The 20,181-nt window shown below is 35.2% G+C and overlaps 1 protein-coding gene across 4 annotated transcripts in view; it reads right to left on the reverse strand.

Annotated features, from left to right (window-relative positions):
• RYR2 (ryanodine receptor 2) overlaps window positions 1-20,181 on the reverse strand; it is a 727,449-nt gene that overhangs the window by 64,252 nt on the left and 643,016 nt on the right. For 2 of the 4 annotated variants that reach the window (XM_077894378.1, XM_077894376.1), the window contains 5 exons: window positions 19,538-19,561; window positions 8,265-8,364; window positions 6,600-6,679; window positions 3,506-3,582; window positions 2,638-2,711 (listed from right to left, as the gene is read on the reverse strand). In XM_077894378.1, the coding sequence (XP_077750504.1) occupies window positions 2,638-2,711; window positions 3,506-3,582; window positions 6,600-6,679; window positions 8,265-8,364; window positions 19,538-19,561 (355 nt within the window). The remainder of the gene's footprint in view (window positions 1-2,637; window positions 2,712-3,505; window positions 3,583-6,599; window positions 6,680-8,264; window positions 8,365-19,537; window positions 19,562-20,181) is intronic. The other 2 variants (XM_077894379.1, XM_077894377.1) reach the window with 1 other exon arrangement.

Here is a 20,181-nt window from a genome sequence, read left to right on the forward strand (position 1 = left end):
TGATGTATAGTAGGTACTTTTCAAAAATCTCTTCCTTTGTTTATCGCCATTGCATATAAGGTCTTTTAGAAACGATCATCTGTGTCATGACATTAGTTTGCATCTGTTTCTACAATTCTTGGAATTCAGCCTCAAGAATGAATGAAAGACAGTTTTTATGTTCAGAAGGTTTTTAATGTGTGGTGTTTTCAAAGGGATAGAGTAAAACTATGCAGATTTCTCAATATTTGGAAGGGAACTGGCAGAAGGTCCTGGCCAAGAGAAGACTCAGCCAGCCACACCCCCACCCCCACCTCCAGATCACCCCCCATATCCCTGCACCCATTGGTGCAGCCATAAAGCCACAGTATGCCCAAGACAGAAACGCCACAGAGAGACTACTACACACATCTATGATTCATTCATTTACACAACAGTTGCAAACACTCAGTCCACCAGAATTTTTTCAAAATGAAAGAAACGGAACACAACAAATCCAGAAACGTAACTTAAATGCTTCTTGCTCCTTTACGTCTAATATGTTAATCGCTGCACATCCTCATGGAAAGAAAGAAAAAGGAAAGCTCGGTAGATAAGTCTTAAAATAAAAGGATGCATAATGATGGAAATGAAATAATAATTTATCTGTTAGACAGTCTATAAAAGGAAAAAATGCACAAAAAAACTGTCACTGTCAAGATGGTACACAAAGCTAGCAACAAAAGAAGGAGCAAAGAACTCAAAGGCAGATCTTTTGTAATAATTACCACGCTCATGTGTGATGACTGAGGAAGGGAGGAAGGTACATTTACAGTTGAAAGGAAAGGAAGTGGGGAAAAAAAATAAGTTGAGATGTTGTTTTTGTCTTGCTGTTTGTAAGGAAGTAAAACAGAAAAAGTGTTAATCAGTTTGGGCAATTATCTGTGTGTGTAGAAAAAGAAGAAACAGATAAAATCAATCTCCTGTTGAGAGGTGTGGTTAATTCTCGTATCAGAATGGTCATTTCACCAAGTTATTTCTTGATTTGGGACATATGAATGTTATTCGGGGTATCTGGCTGACAAAGGGTAGGAGACTCAGTAAAATAATCCTGCGTGGCCACTATTCCTATGTGGGAGCTGGTATGAACAATGATGGAGACTGATTAATGGAACGGTGTTCATGCCTCTGGAACATCAAGTAATAACTATAGGGAAAAAATGGAATTGATTTCTAATTCCAAGACAGGAAAGTCAGACTTTGGACAAAGAATTCATTCATTTTTAAACACTTTACAGCTATAGGAAAATGCCCAGGGCTTCCTGGAGACGCTCTGAAGCAGGCAGATAAATGGGCACTGAGATTTGTAGGGACTATGAGGTCTCCATATGGGACCCTCAGGTTGCATTGACATAACCCTTAATAATGAAGAGATTTGGCTGGATATTAATTTCGGAAAACTTAAATAAGTTTAGAGTGCTGCTGGCAAGTTTTTCGTAAAGGTAGCTAACATAATTAGATAACTGTATGACTAAATAGCTGATGCTTGAACATTTGACATTCAAATGTCAAACAGAAAACAAAAGCACACAGGAGCTATACTGTAGCAGAAGGATTAGAATATATAAAATTCACAATTTTTAGAAAACAGTAATAAATATGCAGCCCATTCTTTTACCTATTGTGAGAACAAAAATACATGGAAATAATTAGAGAGATTCATTAATTCTAAAATATTTCAGAAAGGTAAGGAGATTACAAAGGGCAGAAGGTTAAAATTTATTTTTTGCCACATGATTAGCTTTATCAAAGATCTGATGTTCCAAAACTAATGCATTGATAAGATGACCACTCCAAACAAGACCAAACAAGCAAAAAGAGATAAACACACAGGGCCTCACTGAAACTAAATTAATTGAAAAAACTCAAACACAAACAAATAAAAGTAAATCAAGACAAAAAAAATACTGAATCTTTTTTCTTAATAAGTACTGAAATGAAAAAGCGGTAATAGTTATTTCTGCTTTAAATGTCCTGTGTGCTAAATTTTCTAGTTGATATACACATCTATTTACAGAGAGAAAAACTCTAAGATTATGTGTTATTATATTTGTGCACATGTAAATGAAGTGATCAGAATTATTTAAACATTAAAAATGACTCCTTAGTTTCTTTCATCAGATTTGGACTTGCAAAGACATATGGATGGATGAGATATCTGGGCTAAAAGGGAGGAGGCAGATGGAATAGTGGTTGATAGAAGGATCTCAAAGCATCACTATTCTAAGGAGACAGAAGAATTTAAGAGCTTGGCAGTTTGCCATTAAGCCACCAAAAGAAGTCTAATATTCTCTAATTTGGTTCATCTATGTGCTTTATAATTTTATAGATAATTCTCTAATAAGAGATCTTGATCTACTACCCAACTAGGGGAAAAGACACTTATGGTAGGTCTGGAACAAAAAGGAGTTCATGGCCAAATAGGGAAGGTTGAGTTTCGGGTGTGACCTGAGTTAGTGTGCAATTATGAACTTTTAAAATGAATCACATAAGCATTTTGGGCCATTTAAAAATAACCTTGTATCTCTCTGTATTGAGAAAGGTAATTGGTAACTGACTCATTTTAGGAAAGGTGGAGGTGGTGGTGCAGTTGATCCTTTTAATTTAAGTGATCAATACCTGATCCTTCCTCGGTCACCATTCCAAGTCCTTCAGCTTTGTTTTGTCGCTCAAATGCATTTAGGTCGAGGACACTATGATAACAGGGAGAAAAACACTTAGAGGACTAATAGAAAATCTTCTTCCGTCAGGAGAGAAAATGTCTACAAATTGTATATTGTGAAATGTGAACCAAATATTAACATACACTGAAGATATGCCCCAATTCAACATCTACCAACTATAATTTCCTAGTAGCAGTCCACTCTTGCCCTAAGGTCTGCACTGAAACGATCCATGTGAAAGGCAAACATAAGACATTAATAGGCTTCAACTTTGGGAGTATGTTACAAAGTTAGCAGATTACACTGAAATATAATTATAATAATCATGTTTTTCCAGCTGGAAGAGCTTATTACATTAAGTATCTGTCAGAATCCTTTGTCAAATGCTGTCTGAATGATTTTAAATACTGTAAAAAATAGAAAATGATTATCATAAATTAGTTGGCGAAAGCTCATTTATTTAGGGAAAAGTGAAATGGTCTACAGGCTCCCAAATAAAACTCATCAGAATTTTCCTTTTTCTCTTGTAAAATTCATACACTGCTCATTTTCAAGTATGCAGAATACATACTAATTCCCCTAAGGTCTCTATTTAATCGCAGGAAAGTCTATTATAAGACATTATTAGCATTGAGTAGTACATAATTAAGACATTGCTAACAGCTAACAACAAGATAGAAAATAAGACATCCTCTACTGTCACACTTTACTACATACTTAATCATTCAAAAATATTCTATGTATAATTAGTTAGTAATATAAAACAAAAACTTTGAAAGATGTAACCACTGAGTAGAACCAAAACAAGGAAAGTGTGTGCTTACCTACATGACTGCATCAGGCCAGCAAGGCTCTGAAAGAAGCCCACATCCTTTTTCTCCTTGAGGTAGTCAAGCATTTTCTATAGTAAATACACAAATCACATGGCCACTGAATACAAATCTCATTTTTTGTTAAATAGGAAACAACAAAAGCATGCTTTCTATGTTGGAATAAAGATTTTAAAACCTCAGAGCATACAAATATGACCATGAGACAGTGACAAGCATGTCCAAGCAAGATGGTTTGGACCAATGGACCAAACCACTACACCATTTCCATGTCAGTAATATATAAACATAGCTTGGAACAAGGGAGTTGCTTTACATAAATACCCAGGGGGAAATAATACTCCTAACGTTCTTCTTGTCACTCTTTAAGTATTTGAAGATTCATATATTTAGTTCAGTGTTACTGGGGAAAAGGTCCACCCAGATGCTAGTCACAGATTTCCACACAAATGTGAGTTCCTTAAATGCAGGTGGTGTTGACTACCATATGCCAATGGTATAAGACAGACATTTAGTTTCCATTGTCATGGTCTTTAAACTCAAGGAATGATAGGAATCATTTGATTATCAAATTTTTCTTCTCTGTTTTCAGAATGATGTCCAGGTTCGGTGGTCAAAATTTTGATTAAATACAGATGTATAAAATGCTAAAGCCATGCATGGCTCCACTTTCTTAGCTTATTATTATATAGTGCAATGGAATCTCTACTTTGAATGTGGATGAAATGTGTTGGAAATTTCAAACAAGAAATACATACAAGATGATAAAATGATAGAAGGTACATCAAAGGTTTTAAGATAATAAAGATACTGTTCTTTTTCCAATCTTGAATAGAGGTAAATAAGTCCTATCATCAGGGCTGTCTACACAGGGCTGAGCTAAACAGTCAATATTAGATTTTCAGAAACTTGAGTGAAAGGTAATATAAGGTGCTAAATATGTAAAGGCTATGTGTGTGCATACACATGATATACATACATATCTACATATGCATATACACATACACACAAATATGTACACACAGAGATACACACAAACACCTGGCCATTTTGGGGGTGAGTGTGATAAGTTACTGGTCTAATAAAACATGAAGCATGTATTAATCACTACACTTTTAAAATACAAGGAATATGCCTCAGGGCTAAAGGAAGGTGGTAGAATAATATCTTAAGGTTTCCAGAAAAAAAGGAGAGACATTATAGACAAAAAGTACATCTATTACATGATCTCTCATGGCTCCCTTCAGCTCCAAGGATTTCTAAATCCACCTGCTATATAATTAAAGACTTTTGAAGTAAAACATAAAGGGAAGTTATTTTTTGCTAAATATTATAGAGAATAGATAGGTTTTCTTCAGTTTTTTTTTTTTAAGTCATGTAGTCATTTACCATGGAAACCAAAAATGGACATTTGTAAACTGGATGGAGAAAAAGGGACATCATTATTTTCACTAAGTTCTAATGGAAACCTAGAATTCCTTTCAACTATTAATGTAAGCAACAAACACAGACAGGATTAGCAGTTACTCTGATACCATCATCAATAGAAATTCCAGAGATCTTCATATCACATCATAGTCATTGTTGAAGCTATTTAAAAATATTTAGACTACTCATTTCTTCTCAATAATTAGACCAATAACTGGATCTTTTATTTAATGAGTTCATAAAAGAACACATTACTTTATCTAAAATCTGTTTATAGTATTTTAATAACCACATTTCACTACATGTAGTTTCTTTTATAAACCTGTGAGATTTCACTATATAATTTAAAAACAGGACACAGAGAGGAGTCTAGATGCTTCACTAACCTGTCAGAGGTATTAAAAAGTTAGGCACTGGGCTTAGATTAGGCCTATGTACACCTCCAGTCCAAAAATGTAAGAATTACTTTGCAGAAAAAGCAGCATGTAATTTGAGAAAAATGTAAAGATGAATTTTTCAGCTATTCTGGGTTGCTAACTTAACCTAGTTTAAAACTTCACCAACCCAAAGGCAACCTTCAAATTTTCTCTGCTTTTCTTAGAATCAAAGGTCTTTCAGGAACATATTCAGGGCTTTGTCTCACTGTTGTGATTCTGGAGTTCAGAGCAACATGAAGTCAGATACTCGAAGGTTTTCATCAGCCTTCCTTTTCTTCCATTGGGTAGTCGTTTCCCTACCTTGTTAGAACTTACCCAATAAACAATGGTTATTGGTTCCATGTTCATAAACTATTCTTTCTCTTATACAAGCCAATATAGAAAAATATGAGATAGATGATAGTTTTAGAATAATACAATCTGCTACTTAAATTATGTTTTGTTTTGCTGTTTTTCATTTAGTGTAAGAAGTATATTTGCGCTCAGGGCCACACTGCTGGCTATGTGAGTAGTGACCCCAGGGATGTGCGCTATAGAACCTATGACAGTCTGTTTCTGACAGTTTTTTTTTTTTTTTTAAAGTCACTCAAACACTTGTATTCTAACAAACTCACAGACCTTGGCCTTCAGTTGGATAATAGAGATTGTATCCTTTGTCAGAACTGGTTGACATTGTTAAAGTCAGCCCAGATCATGTCTAACTAAACATAGTTATAGAACTTGGTTGAGAAGAGATTTTCTCATGTCTTAGGAGACCAGAATTACAACTAAAAAAATTCTAAACATGCATTGTGTTAACCCAGGAGTTAGGCTTCTCACCAAATATACAACAAAATCTTGAGAATCAATTTATAAGAGGTATAATACTATAAAACATGTTGCCAAACTAGGCTCCTAAGGTAAGAATACTTTTACTTTTTCCCACTATTAAAACAAACCATTTTATGCTGACTTATTCACATGAAATGCAGATTGCACATGATGACATCATTGGATAAGACTTCAGACTTCTCAAGAGAGTTAGTGCTGCACATGGCAGGGTGCTACCTAGATGTTTAAGTCTTGGGACAAGATGGCCATAAAAAAAGGCTTTTTTTTTTACACAGAAAATGAAAAATTTTACAACTAATAGTTCCTCTAGGCTGACTAAAACAGTTCAATAGGATGATGATATGGTCCATCTGGTGGAAGAGTATATTATGTGGGTGGCTTAAAGACGTTACCTGCTGTACTGTAGAGTTCCCGCCATTTAAGATAGCAATGCCAAGTTTCAAAGTCGCAGCTACCATTGGTCCAGTATCACCTGAAAAATATAAAAAACAGAATTCCTTATGTCACTTCACCCACTACATTAACCATTTCTATCTCAAAATGTATGCTTTTAAAATTATCACTCCCCTAAAAATCTGTGTAATGATGGAAGATGGACTGACTTATGCACCAAAAAATACTAAAGAATAATGTATATTTTGCCATCAATGTTTTTACTAAATTCTGTGTGATATATCCAGGAGTTGAAACTATATGAGGACATTAAAAAAACAAACAAACAAACAGAGGGTCACCTGGATGGCACAGTTGGTTAAGCATCCAACTCTTGATTTTGGCTCAGGTGTGAGGGTTATGAGATTGGGCTTCATGCTCAGAGTCTGCTTGAGATTCTCTCTCTACCTCTCCTGCCCTTCCCCCCTGCTTGCATGCATAAATAAAGTCTTAAAAAAACAACAACTGATTTTTAAATACTGACACCTAAAACTATTAAGATTCAAAACTAATCATGTGTATTAAAATAATACTTAAAATGATTAAGAGCTACCCAAAATTTTATGGAAAATTTCTCTCCCTCTCCCCTTAATATTATGTTTGAACCACTTTAATCATTTTCATTTCAGCACTCTTATCTTACTATGTTTATAGTATTGCTTTATTAAAATGACTGGTCACAGTTTTAAGTCATTCAAAAAAAATTACAAAATTTTAAGTTTACTTATTTACTTTTTTTAGTACTCTCTACACCCAACATGAGGCTCAAACTCATAAACCTGAGATCAAGAATTGTATGCTTTTCTGACTGAGCCAGCCAGGCTTCCCAGGAATGACAAAATTTTAAATCTAACCAGTTGTCTATCATTGAGTATATTTTATTTTTACATTATTTACCTCTATTTATCTTAGAAATAGAATATAGGGGAAAAAAGAAATAGAAATAACGATAGAGATAGAAATATCTTGGAAATCTGGGAGAGGGGTGCTTAACAGAATGTATAACCATTATTTCTCCATTCCATTACAAATTATAGTAAAAATGTTTTCACAAAGATATTACTAATGTAAGAAAATAATTTGCATGGCACTGAAAAATACAATAGTATTTTAATTGTAGGAAGGACTCATTTAAAACGTCTGAACTTTTATATCAGGGGTCTGCAAACTATGGACTGAAGGGTCAAGTCCAGTTTGTCACACGTTTTGGAAATAAAGTTTTATTGGAACTCAGCCAGTTTGTTTACATGCAGTCTCTAGCTGCTTCCGTGCTGTTACAGCAGAGTTGAAAGGTTGTGACAGAGATCCGTGGCTAGCACAGCCAAAAATATGTACAATCTGGTCTCTCAACAGAAAATGTTTGCCCATCCCTGATTTATATGATCAGTTTGTTAGGCTTGTATCACAATATAATTTCCAAAACGTAGTGCACAGAAATAAATCTTTGAATAAGACTCTGAAAAAAAAAAAAAATCAGTGTTGTTCTGGGTTAATGAGAGCCTGCATTTGTGAAGTTACCTGACCTAATGATGAACAAAAGACCTAGGGACTAACTGAATCAGTAGAATATCAATAAGAGTGCTCCTGCAGAATCAAGAAGCCTGAGGAGAGTCAGCGAGCCTCACCTTTGCTGGCACTGATGGTCTGCAGCACCATCTCCGCAGCCCCTCGGTCATGAAGCCTGGCTTGTTGGTATAGAAGCTTTTGCTTTTCCATTTCTTTTTCCTGAACATAAATCCCAACCGTTTATGTTGTGGCTGTCATTACGCATAGCAGCTTTCTATAAACCATATTTTTTAGTCATCTCTTCATGTATGGGCTCTATGACAACATTATGGACCATTTCAACACCAGCAATGTTATTCAATGGATATTAACAATATTCAACTCTTGAGGTTTTTTTCCCCTTTATATTTTTCTTGATATACTTTTGGTACTGGCTTATCAGGATGGATTTTCTCAATTTTAATTGTTTGATTCGTCCAAAGCCTGTATCACAGTTTTGAAGTGCTATACTTCATCACTGAAACGTGCACTTTCTGAATTATATATTTGTGCATAAGTTTGTTACGTTTTCAATCATCTCCCATGCCATGGCCATAACTTGATACTGCTCAGCAAATGGCTCGAGTTGCAAGGTATCACTAAATGACAGGAAAACATCAACTGAGACGTGTTGGAGTTTAAGCAAAATTGAAAGCTGATATGAACAAAAAAAGGTAGGCTTCAACTAAGGACTTATGATACAGATCTCCCCAGTCACCCCCGCAAGAATAAAAGAAGCAATGTGCCTTTATATTTTGTATTCTCTGGTGGTAACAAACGATACTGCATGGCGCTGCTAGAGCAATGGCTGGGGTTTGTTCTTTTCCACTTAAGCTACCACTGAAAACATAAAGAAGAAAATAAAAATAAAATATAAAGGCACAGCAAGTTCAAGACTGGTAGGATCATTCTCTTGAGCTATCCAGTTCGCTGGAGAATTGAGACGAAACCAAGCAGTATAAGTTGCAAAATGAAAGTTGCATAGAGCCCTAGGACAGCGAGTCCATCAAATGGCGTGGTAGAGAAGCTTAGTCAATGGGACATGAAACAGTCAATTAGTATCATGTCCATAAACACAACGGCCAAAACATATATGACCTAAGAGCAGGAAGAGCTGCAGCAGAAGTAGCCAGAGTGACAGCTTTGCTGCCATAAACTTTCCATCCAAAGTACAGAAAATAGACACAGGAAGATGGAAGAGGTTTAAAAAATGAAGGCTTGCTAGTTACAGAATATGAAAAAGAAAGTAAACTAAAAGGAGGGGGGAAAAGAAATGGGCTCAAACAAATGAAAAAAAAAGAAACCTTCAAATCAAAAGCAACCAACACAGACATTTATGCTGTTACCAGAGAGTTCTCGCCGAGGCTGGCAAATTTGTTTCTTAAATCTTTGATAATATCGTGCTGCGAAAACAAAATTGATCAGGGTTTTTTTTTTCACACTATAGTTAGAGCTCCTGTGGTTATAGTTTAATTTTTTTCTTAAATTATGTGATAGGTCTAAATGGAAGCAGAGAAAAGAAAAAAAAAAAAAAGGCAGCTTTGCTTTATATGTAGCCATGCTAACATCTAAAAGGTTTGCCTTCATGTTTAAACCTCTTCCTGCAAAGTCAAGAACAAAACAAAAACAAAACCACACAGACACACAAAACCATATTGTCATTACAACACAGTTTCAGAAAAACTGAAAGAAGACCCTTTCATCTGCTCTTCACGTGTTGTTTAAAATTGGTCAGCAACATTTGATCCCTCCTTTTAGACCCAACAATCTTTCACTTTCTTCCCATTGTCAGAGCTATATATGAACTATAAACTTCCTCTTCCATGTGTTACCAGTCCCTCTTGTGGAAGATGCTTTCAGTAAGACAGCAAGAAGAACTTACTGGCTAAGGAACTGCCCTATCATTTTCGTCAATGATAGAGGCAAGAGAGTTAGAAAGACTGATTCTTCTGTTGACCCAATGGAACATATGAAGGTAGTTATCAGGAAACCCAAAGAAGATGAAAAATGGCAGCATGCCATATATTCTTGAGGGAAAAAAAACCCCACAAAACCCTTTGCCGTTTGTGTTCCAAAAGTAGGTGGACCAGCTCAAAGGTCTGCCAGAAGAACTTGCACAAGTACATTCTAGATCCTACCATCCTTTTCATTAACACACCTGCTGGATGAATGTCGGGAGGATCAAGAGATAGGATATCAAATTGTCTTATTTAAAAAATAAACTGCGTAGGCAAAGATCACCCTCATTTTTCTCAGCAGTATCTAAATTTCAATATTATTAAATACTTCAGGGGAGATGATGAGATTCATCTGAAAAACCCTGAGCTAAAAAAGGTACACTGATCTAGAAGCAGAAAGCCCACACTTCACAAAGAGGAATCAGGTTGACCTCTCGCTTGAATTTTTTCTTTGTCAGACCGAGTTGGAAGTTTTCTCTTCAGAAGATATTTAATATTATTTCTTTCCAGTTACTCTGTCCTTTGAGAAGTGCTTCTGGGCATGTAATTCAATCTCACCATTACGGATTTTATCACAGCATAATAAAATAAAACCTTTGAAAGCTAAACCAGAAAGTTTTCAGACAATAAAATAATGGATTAGGTGGAAAGAAAGAAAATTCTTTTATTTCAAATTTACTGCAGATTAGCTTTTCTAAGAAAATTGAAGATAAGATATTTTTAAAGTATTTTACTCGGGGAAATAGCACCTTCAAAGTTCCTTTTTAAAACATCTTTTTCCCATCCCAAATTCTGCCTAAATTCCCGAAGGGTCTTAAATAAACATTATACCTTCTACTTGAAGTCCAGTCTTTAAATCATTCTAAGGTTACAAAAGAAAGTTGGGGTAGGCGGAGGAACTCCCCAATTGCAATTTCCTTATAAGCAAAAAGTTCTGATTGCCAGGAGTAACCAGAAATTATCAGCTGTTTTCCTAATAAGATTGTTATGAGTCTTCTCAAGGTCGATGGCAGTAGTAAATCAGACCCCATGATCAAACTGAAGGCATTGAATGGGAAGCATTAAACATCATGACTGCTCTTAGTATAACTGAACTTGGTAATAAAATTGCTAATATTCTTTTTTTTTTTTTTTTTTTCCTCTGGAGTGCCTCACTCTTAGCATCTAATGGGGGAAAAGTAGAAAGGCCTGAAGGAAAAAAAATCAATTCAGCAATCTGCTCTTCAGCAATTTGTCTTATATGAGAAAAAATATTGAAATAAAAAAATACAACTGCCCCTCACTTTTCAGTGGAGAAGATAGCTTATCCCTACAATGGAGATGAATGATATTTTAAGCCAGCACAGGCTTTTGACAGCAAAACTCGTACACATGGTTTCTGATGGACCCTCCTCAGTTATGTGGGCATTTGGGGAAGCACATGCAACCACAGCTCAAGTCTGTGTCCAATGCCACATGAGCTTGGCTTTTTTTCTTTGCATTTGCAAGCCTTTGGCGACTGCTGAAAAAGTTTTCATAATGTTTTCCTTTTCACCTGCATGTGGAAGCTAGCTTTCTTTAAGTGAATAGAAATTTCCAGCAGCTGAACTCTTTTTTAAAAATATTTCCCATAATTTTGCAATAAGTCAATCTTAAATATTCCTCTTATTTAGCATCTTAAATGTAGACATAACCTAGAAGGGGATGTTGAATCTCAACATTATAAGGATAAAAAGATGGAAATATAGGACATTTGATTGGATAACTGAGGACAAAAGCGGATAGCAGTGAAATGGTGCTAATAATGTGGTTTATAACACACAAACTGGCCAGTTCGGACTAAGGGAAATCAGAAATATACGCTAATAGTCAGTCACATTGTCCATTTCAACTAATTTTGTTTGGCATTCTAGTTTCTGAAATTGTAGGTTGGCCACATTCATAAAAAATTGACTAGCAATGCTGGGAGACCACTTAAGATTATAACTTTGTTTAAAAGGGGATGGTCTCTCAAATTTATGAATTTTAAGTTTAGCTTTTAAAAAATTAAATGAATGCATATGGGGTTTCCTATAAGTAAGTCTCCATTACGACAGGGGCCTCAGAGGTTTTGTTTGCTTGTTTTAACCACAATAGAAGTATACATATACTATAGATCCAATAAAGTTCCCTGCATGTAATAGGTGTTCAAGAATATGTGATGAATGAATAACAGAACTAAATCATGTGATATCAAGTAATACATAAAATTAACCTGAAATGACAGATGTTATCTTTCCAACTGATGAACTACAACACTAGTGAAATGTGAAACATCTGGTTTGTTTTCGGTACAGGGTCTAAGAGGTCGAGAATTTTACACATGCAATAATAATTCTCAAATTGTGGTTTTTAGCTCATTTACTTTATTGTCTGTACCTCTATCACCCATTGTCTTTGTTGCTGAATTCTGAATAGTACAAAAATCTTCCAGAATTATATTTTTCAATAGGATGGGGATAGTTCTAATGTTCTCTCTTTAATGCAAAAAAAAAAAGAAAAGAAAGAAAGAAAGAAAAAGAAAAAAGAAAAAAAAAAGAAAAAAAATTACATTTTTACCCAAAGCAAACTTTGTTTAAATGCCAAAGTTTCACTAATAGATGATCAGAGAGGACAAAAACACTAAAGCAGAAAAATGTATCTCAGTTAATGTGTTGAAGGCTCTGAAGTTTAAATGTGTTGTGTCATGTGCTTATGGCTTACTTCATCGTTTATACTTTCACACTTGTTGAAATATTGTTCCCCTTTGATTCAGGATATTTTGAACTAATTGGGGTACATGCTAAAATAGTAAAACCTAGCTGCATTGAAATAATTCTCTACCTCAGGATCCTGTTGACAAAATTTATACTACATCACAAAAAGTTCCCAAACTATAAAATAGAGGGGGAAATGAGCAACTATAAAATCAGAAGGTATCAGATTAGCAAAGTTACACTGAGTTATCATTAGAGGGAATGTGGTTTGTCCCCAGCACAAAATTGGTTCACAACAGGCTTCATTTACCTATTTGTTTGTTTAAACCTTAAAAGTACTGAATACTGCCTTGAATACAAAAAGGAAAATCACAGTAGGGTGACTGATGACCTCTGATAATATGAGGGTACGGCTGGATCATGAAGGTGCCCAAGTGTTGGAATAATTTGAGGAAAAAGAGAAGTTAGAATAAATTTTATTAAAGAGTAGATCATGACAAGTTATCATTTGGATTTTGAGTTTTCTCACTTCTTCTGGTTGTTTTAGTGTTTATAATTCTAAGTTTTCACAAATGGTTACTGATCCTACCCTAGGCCAACCCTTTAGAAACAGCTGCATGCACTCTATAAGTACTCAACACAGTCTCGAATTCCCTGCCAAATATTTCCTCTTCAGCTAAGAGACGGATTTTTCTGGGGACTGTCTTTTTTTTTTTTTTTAAAGATTTATTTATTTCTTCATTCAGAGAGAGCGAGAGAGAGGCAGAGACACAGGCAGAGGGAGAAGCAGGCTCCATGCAGGGAGCCCGATGTGGGACTCGATCCTGGGTCTCCAGGATCACACCCCAGGCTGCAGGTGGTGCTAAACCACTGTGCCACCAGGGCTGCCCTCTGGGGACTGTCTTAAGGATACATTGTCCTTTCATTCTTCCAGACTCTTGGTACTTATCCTATGCTCAGCCATTTTCAGATGTCACTTGGACATCTGGACTTTATTGTATAAATTCTCAAATTATTACTTATACTGAATTGCTGTAAATCATATCACATATTGTCCCCTTCACAGAGATCCTCAAGAATTTTTGTTTCTCCCCAACAAGAAGACTGTGTTTATTTTATTGATATAGTAAACTGTGAAGTCTAGGTGATTTGATGCTCACTCCTAGAAAGCTTGGAATTAGCAGTGCTGACAAACTAGCTAATTAGCAAGGTTTTAAGGCATCGGTTTCTGGATTAACCTCATTCTTTGTGTCCCTGAACCCCTCTCATCCCTCAACACTTTTTCCTTCTTTATCTAACTGGATCATATATAATTGTGTGATACTTTAAACACCAAACTATTTTCCTAGGAAAAAGCAGAGATACATACACATGTACAGAAGCTAGGCTATTGTCTGTAAAACAATATTGTGACATTCCTATTCTAAAAAAAAAAAGATGACGTTTATTTTCTTTTTCACTCCTACACAAAAGATTAGAAGAAAAATTACCAAAAATTTGCATGCTTCTATCAATATTAATGCATTTAGAAACATTATGAAATTGTCCTGAAAAATGAAAAGAACTTACTCTTGAAGAGCAAATTAGACACTTTTAAAGATGAGTATGACCCCTGAGAACATCTAGTTCAAAGCTTTTAATTCAAAGAAGAAAAAGCTGAGTAATTTAAATGTGATCTATTCAAGGTGACCTGGTCAGCCACTGAGTGAGATCCCAGGTCTCCTGTCCTGTATAGTTCTGTGTTCACCAGCCATCCTGTGAAAGTTTTTCTAAAGCCTTCCCTGGCTTGATTTTAGTAGGAAGGTAAAGTTGATTAAAAATAATAATAACAAAAAAAATAATAAGAAGAATAACAAAAAAGTAATAATAACAGTAAATCCCTAAAGAGCTTGTTATGTGATTTAATATTTATTAAATATTATTATTTATTTATTTAATCCTCACCACAATACCATGAAATAGATACTATAATCAGCCCCATTTTATAGATAGGAAAATTGATGCTTAAAATCACCCAGGTAAGTAGTGGAGCTGTCAAATGCAGGTGGTTTGTTTAAATGTCTATACTTTGAGTGATTCTGCTATATCCCATCTGGTATATATAACACAGTCAAGCATAAACCTCAACTGGGATTATTTTTTTAAATAACAGCACATGCTGTCAAACTATTGTGTGCATCAAAAATGTTGTTTAAATATATGTTTAAATATATGTTCTATACCGTTTGCTATTTAGGTCCACACACTCAATATGCATGCATTACCATACAAAACATAGAGGACTGTGCTTTCTGGGACTTTTCTTCATGCCAGGACCAGTACTCCATCCCATCCCTATATCCCTTCTCTCCAAGACTTGGCAACTTGCCTTGCTTCTGAGATAGAGCAGGCCCTAGAAATGGCTTGTGCCATTACTATGGTTATAAAAGCTGGCTCCTACCATTCTTACCACCCACTAAGGAGGCCCCAATCCATGTATATAGAGGGATTGCAGTGCCTGAACACTCGGCTGGCTGGCTTTGGCTTCCCCAGGAGGTGCATGGAAAGACGGCATGACTGTTGAATAGCCGTGGGCAGCTTAAGAATGTCCTAACTTGTATTTGCTCTCCCTCCTTCCTTAGATAATCTGTTCTTTCTTCCCCCTCACTCTTACTTCCCTGGGATTACATCAGCCCACAACCCCAATAAAGTGGTGGCACAGAATCTCTTTGCTCTGTTTTCTAAGGAACCTGGGCTAAGACATGAGGGTATTACTTGAGATCAATAATTTTGGTATATGACAATGCAATTAGCCAACTGCAGCAAGAGGTATGAGAACAGTGGCCATCAAAATGTCTTCTCCTTCCCCTCTATGATTCAATAGTACAACAAGCAACTCAACACTTTAATCTGCATTTTGGATACCACAGTGCTTCTGTAGTAGAAACAAAAGAACTATTTTTACCTGATAAAAGGAACCATTATTTGAATGTTCTATATCCATAGTTGTATCTTTGAATTTATATATATATATATATATATATATATATATATATATATATATATATACATATAAATTTTTGGTAAGATTCTGGAAGCCCTTCTAATTTAAATTGCTTTGTTCCCATGAACAAGACTAAACAAACTCATTCAAAGATTGAATTATATAGCTGTTGGAGAGGGTACGTTTTACAGCCAATTCATTCTTGCAGGATTGCCAAGGAGTAAAATTCTATTCAAAGTTAGGCCACTGGAGAGGCCAGACAGAGGTGATTTTATCTGTAGACAGAGATATATAACATTAGACCTTAAGACATTTGGGCTGCAGTTGATTCTTCCACACTTGGTAATGCATATTTTGGAATATGAACTGGGTATCTGAATACTTTAGCAGGTATGATGTCATTTTAGTTATGTGTAAGGCCCATCTGAGAAAGAATATAAGTTATTCTCTTAAGCTTTTTATTATAGAATGACCAGTTGCCACAGGCATAATTAGTATTTAAGACACAAGCTATTTTCTTTAATCAACAGTAGAGAATAAGAGGACCTCAGGGAGTCAGCAGAGAATTTATCTGTGAATTAGAAATTGGTGATTTGCCAAAGGATGATGCAACTTCCCTAATATTTGAGAAAGATGGTCTAGAAGGCAAGTCAATGCTTCATTCCTCTGGCTTACTTAAGCTCCACCATCACTAATCTGGGTTTTTATTAAGTGATAAATCTATACTATAGTATAGTATATTCCACAGAAATGTTTTCACTGAATTAGCATATTTAATGCCACACATTCAGATTTTAGAGAATAGCATTAGAGAAGAAGCAACCATCTGCAGAATATTTCTGTATATTTTACAAAGTAATAGTTTAAAAATATAATTATTCTGATACCAAAGCTCTTTGTGAATCTAGGTGAGAAAAACCCACCATGCTTATAAAAATGAAATTATTTGACTTGCAACATTATTAATTTGTTATTTTTATTTGCACTTGGCTTATAAAAAAATCAAAGCTAAACAAAGCATTCAACTATAGTAATGAAGATTTTGAGTAATAGCTAAAATATTTCTTCCCTTTCGGTTACTCCTGGCCTCTTTATAAGATTTAACCCTCCTTTTCTGTAGTTTTAGTATTGAAGTAGCCCCAAATCTAAAAGAGTTATATATTATACTTAACTAACTAAGCAAGAAGATTTGTAAATAAATATAGGAAGAGAATATTTATATAAATTATTGGTGAAGCAGGGAATTAAGTACCAAGTTAAATCACGCAAGTTTTATCAGAACCATCTCAGTAAAATATACATGTAATGGAATAAGAAAAGATCTGGCAAATACCCAGCATTTCAGCCACCACTCCCTGCATTTCATGTTTCTTAAGTTTTGTTTTATTCCTCATGGAAATAAATTATAATGCCCTTTTTAAAAAATGCCTACTTTCTTCTCCATATTTTCTTTTTCTTGTTTTTTTTTTAAAGATTTATTTATTTATGATAGACACACAGTGAGAGAGAGAGAGGCAGAGACACAGAAGGAGGGAGAAGCAGGCTCCATGCCGGGAGCCCCACGTGGGACTTGATACCCGGACTCCAAGATCGTGCCCTGGGCCAAAGGCAGGCGCCAAACCACTGAGCCACCCAGGGATCCCCTCTTCTCCATATTTTCATGGAATACTTACAGATAAAGAATTTCAGTAGAAAGTACAGCAACTTTTAACAGTTATGAGAATAAAATTCAATTATTCCACACTTTGTTATTCCAAAATTTACTTAACATAATTTAAGAATTACTGAAACTGCCAGATAACCTTTTAGATTTATTATAACTGAGATGAAGAATTCCACTATTAGACTATCTCTAAATGGTGTGAAACAAGCAGATACTGCAATATAAAAATCTGGTAGATTACTAAATCTATAAGGAGAAAGTACTAATCCAGTTGTCTGGTCAAATTTTCAGTAGTATTGTTGGTACCACAGAGTCAACCTCAGATAAGATACCTATCTTCATAGGTAAGTACCTGTACATCTCTGTTTCTCAACTTGATAAGAGTTCCTATTGCTTAACCACAGAAGACATAATTCGTGAAAAGTAGCATGCCATAAAAATTAGGCATACATAGCAATTTATAGTCCCAAATCACATGGGGACTATAAATTATAAATTTATAAATATCTGGTTAAGAAGTAAAAATTTCCAAATGGTGTTATGCTTATGAGTGAGGGGCAACCATAAGCAACTTTAAAATCCTGTTTCATGGAGAGACAGTTATACTTGCTGGTTTATAGTCTCTTTCCTGTGAATAATTGTCAGGCTTCATCACTGTGTGAATGTCTTGCCCATCTTCCTAAATCCAGGGCATGTAGCCTGGTTCCATATCCTCACCTGATTTTGTCTTCAGTCTGACCCAAATACTAGACTCTAAAAGCTGATTCCACCAGCCACTCCTAGACTTCTTTTCTGAATTGGGAACTTCTCTAATGTCATCAAACTTGACCCTATTTACTGGATTTGCTTTTAGATCCCCTGGACACTGCGTTCCTCTTTCAGAGGGAGATGGTTTTCTTAATCAGCAATACATTCTGATCCTGACCTTCCTTACCTACCTTATCCCTCTTGAGGCATGAATTTTGGTGCTAGGACAGCAAATCTTTGGTTATTGTTAGGAGGTCCCTTCATGTTTTCAAGCCACAAGAATTCTACTTGAGGTAAGTAGTGATGAAAGCATAAATTCCAAGTGAGTATCACACTCATTATTTCCTACTATTTAAGCTCAGAATATATTACTGTTTTGTCTATTATATGCCATTAACTATTATAGCCATCCAACTAGAGCTATATCTGATAGCTATATGAATTCAAATTTTTAAATTTATAATGATTATACTGATATATTCCTCCAAATATAACAGTGAGTTAAAATATTATCATTTGTTTCTTCTAAAGAGATTTCTTCATGACATTCTAAATTAATTTTAACAGCTTATTTTTTTTAAACTAAAGCCATAATGGATTTTTTTCCCTGGGATGTTCTGATCAATTTTCCTATGAATTAGTCTCATGAAAATAAAATGTGAGCTTAACAAGGTTCATATCAAAGAAAAATTTTTGTTATGCTAGATCAAAATGTTTTTTCTCAGTAAATGTTCCAAGCGCTTGGCTATTTCAAATACTAAGAGATGTAAATAATCACCATTTTGTCCCTATGATGAAATGCTGAAATCAACATTAACACCATGGAACATCCTTTCGAATTATTAACTGGAGAGATTCCTAGCACAACGGGAAAGCAGACTTCTTTCCAATATCACCAGCGATGCCATTTATCATGTCTTTTTCTGAGTAACAAGACTCATATTAAATAAGCAACAAGGGGGGATGAGGCCAGAATGTTATCCCGAAAGGTCGCTAGCTAAAAGTTAAACAGCTGTAGGGCTGGCCCTTTTTACCTAGCACAGCATGAGCTCAGAGTTCACATGTAGGATAAAATTTCAAATTATGAGTCATTTACACTCCAAGAAGAATAAACCCATGTCACGGAAGGCGTACCAAAGAGACCAATTGCATGGGAGCAACCAACTTGTAGAGAGATCGCAAGACCTTTTATTACAAAAGAATCCAAGATGTTGGGTCTAACAAAGGTAAATGTCACAAGAAACCGAAACTCAGACCCAGACAAATACACACATATATATAGTTTTACCTTGCTGCGTTGGGATCCTGTGACCTTAAGGAAGGATGAGGACAAGAAGCAAAATAGCAATAAACAATTGCTCGGAAGACAACTGATAGACCATAAATGGTGTGCACTTCAGAAAAAAACAGTATTATTTGCTGCTCAGAGCTCATTCTAATTTACTTCTATTTCTTATCAATAAAGATGGATTTAAGAATAGGACACACACATTAGAAAAGATTATAGTGTCATACAGGAAATTAATCTTATGGCATTTTTCTCAGCAATAGTCATGGATGGTTCTCAGATTGGCTTCTGTACTTTCTACACATTGACTTCAATGCTGCAGAGATGCCATACCAAATTATTCCTGGAAGGGGCACTACTCTACGTCCACCCATCAACCTGTACCTTTTGGTGGGACCACTGTAATTAAGAAATGATTGCTAATATATTTCCAGACTTCTAGCTCAAAAATCCAGATATGTAATACAAAATAACAATAATAATAATGTAATCTATTTTTCCACTTCATTTCTTTCTGAAAATTCTAAAAAAAAAAAAAGAGAAAAAAAAGAAACGGAGAGAAGGGGTAGTTAGCAACAACTCTTTTCTTCATAGAAAGCAAAAGTAAAGTCTAAACAAATGGGGCAAATAATATTTACTTTCCT

The sequence above is a fragment of the Canis aureus genome, chromosome 4 (genome assembly GCF_053574225.1).
Source record: "Canis aureus isolate CA01 chromosome 4, VMU_Caureus_v.1.0, whole genome shotgun sequence".
In the NCBI taxonomy this organism is placed as follows: domain Eukaryota; kingdom Metazoa; phylum Chordata; class Mammalia; order Carnivora; family Canidae; genus Canis; species Canis aureus.